At 43.2% G+C, this 10228-nt stretch overlaps 1 protein-coding gene across 2 annotated transcripts; it reads right to left on the bottom strand.

The window, feature by feature from the left end:
- Window positions 1-871: 871 nt before the first annotated feature.
- Window positions 872-8979, bottom strand: CCNT2 (cyclin T2). 2 transcript variants are annotated; one of them, XM_032944420.2, is made up of 9 exons: window positions 8744-8968; window positions 8013-8094; window positions 7714-7842; window positions 7405-7465; window positions 7007-7069; window positions 6809-6854; window positions 5963-6126; window positions 5687-5757; window positions 872-3325 (listed from the first exon to the last, which is right to left on the bottom strand). In XM_032944420.2, exons 1-9 carry the CDS (start codon window positions 8905-8907, stop codon window positions 1754-1756), a joined length of 2352 nt encoding a protein of 783 aa, XP_032800311.1. In that variant the 5' UTR covers window positions 8908-8968; the 3' UTR covers window positions 872-1753. The 2 variants fall into 2 exon arrangements, 1 of the variants encoding a protein (XP_032800311.1); XR_004401973.2 differs by lacking the exons at window positions 872-3325; window positions 5687-5757 and having other exon boundaries at window positions 5987-6126; window positions 6505-6854; window positions 8744-8979.
- Window positions 8980-10228: the final 1249 nt, after the last annotated feature.

Here is a 10228-nt window from a genome sequence, read left to right as displayed (position 1 = left end):
TAGTTATGGTGTGCTTAAGTGCCCTTACATCACCCTTACATAATCCTAAAATATTTTACCAATGCTCGGCCCCAGGAGGCAGTCATCAAGCTGCAATAAAATACATTAAATGAAATACGATACTGCTTTAGCACACCTTCTGGATGGCGATTCTCTTTAATAGATTCCTTCCAAGCCGTGCATTTTATGCAAAGTGAGCAGTTTTCCGTCTTCATTCAACAGCCGTTTGTCATATGGTTGTCATTCTGCAATTAGGAGTATCCAATACAGTATTGTCAACTGCACAATCGTTGCTTTTTAGCACCTTTATTCACGAGTAGATGAGACAGCCCATTACATGCACATTTGTGTAGCTTTATCAGCTTAATCCATACACTATACTGACAAAATAAAGTATGCAGTAGACAGCACTGTTTCAACAAACTTACATTAATACTGCTTTCTAAAATGCAACAGGGATGTTTTAGGGAAATTGCCCTTTGAAAGAGGGTAAATTGGTTTACATTTCTGGACAACTTTGTGACCAGAATGGAAAATGTAAAGTTGACTTGTTTCGCATATACGCTTTTCATGAATCATGAGCAAACCAATGTCAATCTTACCCCATGCTCTGAAGGGCATGTTCCCAAATTGTCAACCTATTACATGTAACAAGGTATTACCATGAAAAAGTATTCAGCTGCACGCCACTATGAACGGTCCAGAATTGGCTTGTGTTCTACAATCCTGCTACTCAGAAAATGCGTTTTCTTGCCGTTTTATGAAAACCACGTGCACTTGCAAAGTCCATTCCCTCTGAAAAACGTTGCACAATTTCAAAAAAGTATATTTGCCTTGACTACGCAATGCAATGAAGCAGGGCCGCACAGGGTACAACACAAAAGCATTTATTGCCTTTAATGTAAAGTGATACATACATTTTAACAATCTAAATGCAAGTAGTAAAATAGAGAAATCACTAAACGTGCCAGGTGGCCATTTAGCTATTGAGAAATCTTTACTGAATGTTTTTTGGTACAAAATTTTACATTTTAATTTACACAGGGTGCGGGTGTATTATATACAGACAAGAGTTCAAGAATGAAAACGATTGCAGCCGTTACCATGCGCGTTTATCCCTTCAGCCAATAATGCTTACCGTCCACTGCCTTCACTGCAGGGAAACTAAGGCGATGTACAGAGCTCCACTACATTTAAACACCGAGCAGGATTACGATTCTCATGTCTTTATTAAGTATATAAATAAATATTTGCAATTTTCAATATCAAGTATTTAGAGGGCTAAGCCTGGAGAAATATTCACCACAAGCCAAGAAAATTGTTAATATGCACTTCATAACAAAGCACAATAATGAAATGTAAACATTTTTTTTTAAGTTTTATACTGTAGAGATTCCAACACCTGAGCTTCTTGTACCTCCACTTTATGCTGGTACTTCCAAGACTTTTTACATCTATTAAGTCTTTAGGAATGAAACTAAACTAAAATGAAATGCTAAAATGACAAGACAGATAAGGAAATCTTCAAGAGACTTACCAACTCCGAAGATTTTCAAATGCAGATTTTTTTTCTTTTTTCATAAAACTGTTACGCGCTTGCTATAAAAAAACCACGTTGAATCACAGTAAAACCGCTGGGGTTCCTCAGCGGCTAAAAGCAGACATGAACGTTGCAACAAAACTGTACAATTTTACCCTTTTTCTTTAACAGCAAAAAAGCAAAACGTCGACCTGCTCATGTTGTCCAGTGTATTTACTTAGGGAGAGGTGGAGGGGGCGGGGGAGGGTCAGCTGGCAGTGGTGGAAGTGGTGGTTTACTTGGAAGTGACTGCCCTCTGTGGATCAGTGGATGGAATCCACGGGCCATGTTTTGGCTGTAATAGTTGGGGCTGAAGTCTTGCGTAAAACCCGACTGGCTGGTGTTGGTGGGCGTGTTCACACCCTGTGCACAAAGCAGCGACTCCAGCATATCACGGGTGGCCTTGTAGCTGTCGCCCTGCATGTGCGGCATCGGCTCGTCCAAGTCCAAACATGAGTCCGAGTTGAGCCCATTTAATTCTTTCCCAGATCTTTTGGGCAGCTGCCCATAAGAAATTGAGGTGGTGGGTGGTGGGGGAGGCATTGGAAGATGCAGCAGCGACTGCACTGCAAAGGAGTGCTGCTTGGCAAAGGAGCTGCTGCTTTTGGAGGTCTGCTTGCTCATCTTCTGCGGGTTTCCATGAGATGTAGCGTTACTCTCGCGCGGTCGTTTACGTGACGATCCAGAACTCGAGCTACCACTGCTGCTCGTAGTACCTGGTTTGGCTTCTGGTGATAATACAAAGCCACCTTTGGAACCATCAGAGCTATGTTTCCCATTACCACTGCTGTGTAAATGAGGGTACGAGTGCAAGTGTTTATGACTGTTTCCATGGTGGTGATGGTGGTGGGAGGCAGGATGGTGGTCTTTGTGCTTTTCTTTCAACATTGCCTGGCTCTGGTGTTTACCTTTGCTGATGCTGTCATCAGTGCCACTGTTATGTTCATGTGCCATTGGCATCTTGATTTTTACTTTAATCTCACGACCATCTTTAGTATCATCCTGGTTTCCAGGAAGGCGCACTTTGATAGAACTTTTGTCCTGTTTTCCATGTTTGTCCACTTTCTCATTACTCTGGTGGTGAGATTTGTGTTTATGTTTCTGCGACTGCTCACTGGGAGTACTCGTGCCACTACTCTGTTGCATCTTTTCGCGTCTCTGAACTTCCAGAAGTATTTGAGCTTCAGAGGCATACTTTTCCTTGAGTTCAGCTTCCTGTCTTTCCAGCTTGCGCTTGTGCTCTGCCAGGACTACAGCATGCTTCTCCTGGTACTCCAGCAGACTAACCTTCTGATGAGGAACCTTATTTGCTGTGGCAGAAGGCACAGACCCTGTGGCAGTGCTAGGCTGGGGATCCCGGCTTGGCAATTTCTGGGATGAACGCTCTGTTTTTAAATACACTGGAACGTCAGAGTGCATAGCATTGTCAGAATGTTTGGCTTGCATTTCCGCTTTGATGGGAACCGAGTCATGGGTCTTCTGTTGAAGATCATGTGACTTCTGCAGTTGGTAGGACTTCAAAGGAGCCATGACCTGACCAGGCGGCGCAAAAGGAACCGACTGCACAGGAACCATCGGCACACTTATAGACTGTTGCACAGAGGTGGATGCAGATTTCACTTCAGAAGGTGCGGCGAGGTCTGCAGCATCAAAGTGGAATGCAAGACTATCCAGGCTGTGGCAATGTGCATCGTTTGTTGGTTGCCCTTCCACTTTCAGTTTCTTAATTGCTTGATTCTGATATGCCTGCAAGAGAACACAGTATGGTTATTTTACACACCAAAAAGGTATGATTCTGGAGGCAGATGGCCAGTATGAGGATTGGGAAATTGCAAAGGTACTGGGGAATGCAGGGTGTGAGTGAAGCTTTGCTTAAATACAAGTAATTTGCAAAATGTTTCATGAGTTTAGCAAATGCAATATTCAAGAGTGTTGTTAGAGTCAAGATTAATTCACTAGGTGATGCGACAACTTATTTACATGTAAAGAAAATAATTAGGAACCACATTCACACTAATGTCTAATGGGTGAAGAGCCTTTCTAATGATGGCAAATGCCTGGCATATTGCAAAAAAAATCAGCAATTACTACATTAAATTTACATGTAAACAACATGAAACCATTGACTAAATATTTAAAATAACACTCAAAGCATTACTCTAGCGTAATGAGTTACCATAACCATGTGGAAAAGGTGGATGGTTCAATATATTTTCCGGTGGGACAAATGATACATTACCTAAACTATTTTGTGATGTTTTTAGAAAATACAAATGCACCATCTCATAGTCAATGCATTTATATTAATCTACTGTAGACCGAGAGGTCCACGGGCACTTGTTCGCCAAATACATCAGTCTACCATTTAGTGTTATTATATGAGCACTAGTTCTTTTTGGACATTTTATGAATTTTAAAACAATTACAATTGACATAATTATGCAAATCATACTTAAATCTTGACTTAAAGCTTTCGTGACTGCAGGAATTCATATTCTTTGGGACTTTCGGTAAAGTCACGTAGATAAGTAAAAAAAACGTGACTTTACCGAAAGACCCAAAGAATACAAAGCATACTTAGCATGAAAATATCATTATGGACAGGTTTTCTTTCCCCTTAATTATTTTTTTTCAAACACCATTTTTCGCACTCAAATTCCAATTTACAGGTGTCCCGCTTTAAGAGGTTTTACTGTACAAAAAGCAGCGGTTGGCACAAATCGTGCAGTCCTGTACTCGCCTAAAAGATGCATGGGAGAGTGGGCAATGTGTGCAGTGCCATACTATAAACCATCCCATCCAATGGAAACCACCTCGTTTGCATTTGTGGGCTATCACTGTCGCTTATCGAAAAAGTTATCAACGCTTAAATAAAAACTCAATGTTTTTCGGTGAAACGCATACGAAGTCGTTAATACACAGCAACAAAAAAATGCTAGCCAGTTTATAATAGGTTTTCCCCTTTCTGGCAACAAAACAGGTGTTAAGATGTTAAAACACCAAACTGAAACCTTTTGCAAGGAATCATGTCTGTGTTTGATACTAGGCTCTAAAGAAAGCTGTCTCTGGTGTGGACCAATCTGTTTCCAAGACAATGCATATACTGTCAGATCATGTTTTTTTTTGTATTTTCACCACAAGTATATGTGGTTCATGCAGACATGATTCCTTGCAAAAGGTTTCAGTTTGGTGTTTTAACATCTTAACACCTCTAGATTTGAAGCTTTCGTGACTGCAAGGATCCATACTCTTTGGTTCTATTCGGTAAAGTCATGTAGGTAAAAAAAAAAAATCACGTTTCGGTCACAACACAAGCGGCCTTCATCAGGTGAAGGGAACAGCCTGTCTCGAAGACTGCGCAGTCTTGATTTTTTTTACCTACATGACTTTACCGAATAGAACCAAAAAGTATCTTAACACCTGTTTTATTGCTGGAAAGGGGAAAACCTATTCTTATATTTTGATACTGGCAAAGGAGGTTCCATAATACTAGCCAGTTTGCAAAAAAATAAGGCTTTTCACATTATTGTTAATGTATAAATGTGAAATGGTAGGTGGGTACGGTTGTACCAGTGTGGTCTACTTTCAAGTTAAAGGAATGTTTTCATTCATGGACCAATATTGACAAAAGCAAATGGACGTTTCCCTCGATTTATGCAGGTTCAGTTGTGTGAACTCGTATATATGTAGCTAATCTATTTCTACCCAAAATTCACTCTATGCGGTTTGAATTCACTCATATGCGGTTTGAATTCACTCATATGCGACTATGCGGTCGGACGTGGGACAACATTGTGTGTACTTAATGCACTACTCGGCAAGGCAGCCGTCTAGTGCGGTTTTGCTTTGTGCGCCATTTTTGTAAACACCTACCGCATAAAGGGAAACCTGTACTAGAAATTAAATCTACAAAAAAAATTCACATTAACCAAAATTGTAGTCCAATTTTATTAGATATTATATTTTGGCGCTGTATTGCTTATTGACTAAATGGAAACGTAAGCTGAAACTGTGGACTGCAAAATGAAATTTTAATTAACCCAAAAGGAATCACATAAAAAATCCACGAGTTAAATTAACCAAAAAGCATCATACAAAATGACTTACCTTCCAGTTTCTTATCCTTTTTAGCCTATTTGGGGTTTTCTCAAGAATCTGAAGAAATTCATGTGTTAATGCTGAAAAAGCAAAAATACATTTAGAAATTAAACAAAAAACACTCCAATATAATGCCCGAATGTCATTATTTGGATGTCATTGCGAAAAGCAGTACAATAAAAAATTATGCATTTGAATTTAATGTTTACCCAAATATAATTCTTTCCATTCCAATCCGTACAAAAATGTCGATTTAGAATCAGGCACATGTGGTGGATTCCTTACCATCCAGAAGGTTCATGCTGACACCATTATCAACATATTCCCACCATGGTTTTCCATCACTCGAGACTGGAATCTCCCAGTTGGACCACTTACAGGCCAGGTGGATACAAACGCAGGCTACCACTGTGGGCTTGTGCTGCAAGCAAAATGTGGTGAGGTGTAGGCTGCACAGCCGTAGACGCAGGATGGAGAGGACCCCGGAGACCGTAGGTCCAGAAGAAGCCGGCAATAGGCATGTTCATGTTTGTTAAGTGGTCATTGCCATGGGGACAGAGAAAGCAGCCATGACTTTTCACATCTACATCAGTTTAACAGTGGCCAAAGGCAGTGCATATAAAAATGTATAATGTACATAATTTGAACATTGAAACATTTCATGTAATATAAAATATGCATGCACATTCACAAAATGCAATCAAATTTACGCATTTTTATTATGTATTAAATTAGTTGATAATGAAAGCAAACATTTTAAAAAGGTAAATATTATCAAGCTATAAGCAAAAAAGCAATAAAGAAAAAAATGGGATGCCCATACTTACCAGGGTAACTCTCACTCCTAGCTTAGACTAGCGCTCAGAACGATAGGCTACCAGTTTACACCGATATGCACGCAGTACTGGCAACCGTACACAGACAGCAACACTACACTTCTCTAGTGCATACAACCCCCTGTGCCGATGGTGCCCTGGTACATTACACCGCACTACAATAGGGGGCCAACGCCATGGGGTATGGCGGGCCTAGCCCTAGAGCGAGACAGGGCAGTGGCAACGGTAGGGGGTTCTGCATTAGGGGAAGCTTTAGTGCGCCTTAACAGTGCAACGTATGGGTGTGGGTAACCACCTGTTGGTAGCCATGAAATACGAGGTCTGGGCCAGATCCTTACTCGCTGAAAAAATAAAAGCAGAAAACGTATTATGACCAAATAACGGAGGCAAATATATTTTTATCTTTAGTGTTTCAATGTAGACTTGGAAGACAATTGTAACTTAGAATACATGCTTTGCGTATTAATGTTCTGCACATGAGTGTGGTTCTTACCCCGTACTAACTGTGTGCATTTCACAACATAAGTATGAGGGTGATCTATTGTTATTTCAAAACCTGCAAAATGAAAGAGAGCACATATTACTTTCATAGTAGGTATATAATCTGAAAGCTCTATAAATCCAAACATACCTCTTCATTTTTTTATTTATGCAAATGTATCTTTCAAACGAATGAGCCATTCCACGGTAATTCAGGAAAGACCACAGACCAAAGAAAGAATTATTATAGGCTCTGTCTTGAAACTGAAAACCAATGGGGAGGTTTACAGCCTTGAATCAGGGCCGTTTTGAGGTCAATGCTTTAATAAATTCAAAATTACTGGGTAATTGAAGTGGAAACTTTGTTTTGAATATAAAATATGAACAGTTCCAATGTCAGCTTCAACATACCCAATGTCTGAAGCATCACATGTTCATTCATCACCAAGTCTTGGGCTTGCTGAAGGTAAGCCTGACGAAACAGGAAAGAAATTCTCCTGCGTAAGTTTTTTTTACGATTGAATATTTACCCAGAATTTCACCTTGTACACAAAAGACGTCCGAGTGCATATTGGCTCAACATTCACAGTACATTGAAAACATATTTCATTCCACGCGTGCACCCAACAAAGTACAAATTTGCCGAATAGGGAATGGAAACGTGCAAAACCTCTGGGTTGAGATGGAATACAGAAAAATGTATCATTTAGTCTCACTTACATCACTCTTTGTATCCAGCGGAGCTTCCTGTGGGTTAAGGCACGCGTGTGCCACTTTAATAACATGTTCCAGCTTCCGTGGTTGCTCTTCTACTTTAGCAGCCAGGAACAAAGCAGCTGGAGAAATTGCCTTCAGGAAGAGATAGAATAACTTTTGAGAATGCTTTTAACCTTAAGAAACACCAACAGAGCCTCCAGCTTGCAGTTACACATTCCACGTGTACAGCGCGTAATAGCGGACTGCAAATGTAAGTGATGTCAGAATTTCTTCAAAATTCGAAGTATGCACGCAAAACTTACATTTCTGTGGAACTTTGAGAAGGTCTGCAGCATATAAAACCTGTGCATATATACGATAGCTGTGTTTATCGTCAGCTGCGAACTGCGACGAGTCCAAAAATGAATCAAATGAAACCAAGGGTTAAGGAAAAAACACGCACAAAAACCACAACACACAAGCGACAGAAATCAACACTTACATTTACGAGCAAATCCCCCAACGACCCCGAGCCGGCGGCAAAATGGACACTGGCGGTGGAGGAAGCGGTACCCTCGCCTCTCGGGGTTCACACGACTGCAGCAACGCACGCGGCGTGGAGGTTACCCCCAAGGTTGCAAACATTCGCACACTCACGGGGAGAATGAATAAACCGCTTAGAGAATGAAGGCTCGCAGAGAGGACGCGACGCGCAGAGCCGGCGTGGAGGGCGAGGACAACATGGCGGCGACAAAGGAGAGCCGCGCCCGAGCCTCGCCGCGCTCGGCTTCAGCCTCCCCTCGCAGATACTCCCCCCACCCCTCACGAGCAGGTTGCGCCATTGCAACGAACCCTGCTCTCTAACACAACCAAACGCCGCCCCAATAAGCACATTAATCTCCACCGAGCTAGAGGTTAACGCGAGTACCCAACGTTACGTAACAATGCCTCCCCTACCGCGAAAGCCTGCGCGACAAGGCCGCACGGCCCGGTGACGCAGCCGCCCCCCCTCCCGGACTACCTTCCCCCCCCCGCGCCCGCCTGGTTCGGATACACGTTGAGCCTCTGTCCCATGTCCTGGATGAGGTTGGCCGCCTGTTGGCGGTAGGACAACTCCTTGTCCACTTCGATGCCGCATCTGCGCGACGGCGTGGCCTCGAGCTGCTCCCTGCTGAAGAACCACTTGGCCGGGGGAGGAGGAGGCGGCGCCGCCGCCATCGCCGGAGCAGCGCGCGCGCGGGCAGAGACGGCGGAAACGCGCGACGTCACGTCCGGCGGAAGTGGCAGCGGCTGTGACGTCACGCGGGATTGATTTGGGTGACGTCATACGGGGGGGGGGGGGGCAGGCCGCGTTGCGATTCGGCACCGCTATTCAGCCCTGGAGGAGCTCGACGAGAATTCTTTACGAATCGCGGATGAATGCGATGAGCGAAACAACTCTTTTTCACAGATGAATCATTTGGCGGGACCCCGGGGTCCCGCAAAAATCAGGTCAATAATTATTATTTTTCTTCAGTCCGCCCACTCGTGACCCCGACAGCAACGCGCCGCCCGCCCAGACTCGCGCCAACAACAAGCGCCAGCATCAGCAGCAGGCGGCGATCGACACGATGGGCGCCACCCCACCGGCCAAACGAGAGCCCCGGGGGGCGTCCGCCGCAGTCGTCGATCCTCAGCTTCTTTGCCAAGGCGAGCCCGCCGCCCTCTAGGCAGTGAATTTAACGTGTTTATGTAATTTTTCAACTTTTTACGAAACTTAGTGCCCCGAGTAGCTCTCGACGAGGCCAATCGATTGACACTAGTTTTGTTGTCGGTAAGGCAAGACTCGTGTCGCTACGCGGTTTTTCCCACCCCGGGGTCCCGCCAATTGCTTCAATTATTCGACATGTGTATTTTGATCTTAACTTAAAGCTTTCGTGACTGCAGGAATTCATATTCTTTGGGTCTTTCGGTAAAGTCACGTAGATATAAAAATAACAATAAAATAATTAAAATAAAGTGAATAAAAAATAATATCACGACGCTTCGATCGCAAAGCTGCTGAAACAGGCTGTTTTAAAGGTTGAAACAGCCTGCGTCAGCAGCTTTCCTTTTTTTCTCCTGATTACGATTGCTTGTGTTGCGATTGCACGAATGATCCCACGGGAGATCCGTGGTGCGTAGGTTCAGCGACAACAAACACGTCAATGTTGCAGGGAAACGAGTATTTTGCACAATAAATGACGCGTTTGACCGTCGTACAAGAAAAACACGCTGTCAAAACGTGAAAGTCAAAATATTGAAAAAGTAGTGGTGCCTTACATGTTCGTGAGATAAGGACGTAATGGGAAATATAAAATCGCGGATGGAGGAACTATATTGATTATAGTTATATATGACATTTTTTAATTTTACAATATTTTCACCAAAGGTTAATTCCCACGGCAAGGTTATTTAACAATCGACTCAGAGGCATCGCTCCCAGCAGGGGAGAGGAGGGGCAATGGAGAGGAGGGGCAATGGGGAGGAGGGGCAATGGAGAGGAGCGGCAATGGGGAGG

This window comes from Petromyzon marinus, chromosome 4 (genome assembly GCF_048934315.1).
Source record: "Petromyzon marinus isolate PM22_M1 ecotype Great Lakes invasive population chromosome 4, UKy_Petmar_22M1.pri1.0, whole genome shotgun sequence".
Taxonomy (NCBI): Eukaryota; Metazoa; Chordata; class Hyperoartia; order Petromyzontiformes; family Petromyzontidae; genus Petromyzon; species Petromyzon marinus.
Note: the sequence above shows the minus strand (reverse complement) of the source record. Positions and strands in the feature narration are given on the sequence as shown.

Coding starts and splice junctions, on each gene's coding strand:
- CCNT2 (XM_032944420.2), bottom strand. CDS start 8,907: ATGGCGGCGGCGCCGCCTCCTCCTCCCCCGGCCAAGTGGTTCTTCAGC. Junction 8,095..8,743: donor ATGGGACAGAGGCTCAACGT/GTATCCGAACCA, acceptor GACTCGTCGCAG/TTCGCAGCTGACGATAAACA. Junction 7,466..7,713: donor CGCTGGATACAAAGAGTGAT/GTAAGTGAGACT, acceptor CTGTTTCGTCAG/GCTTACCTTCAGCAAGCCCA.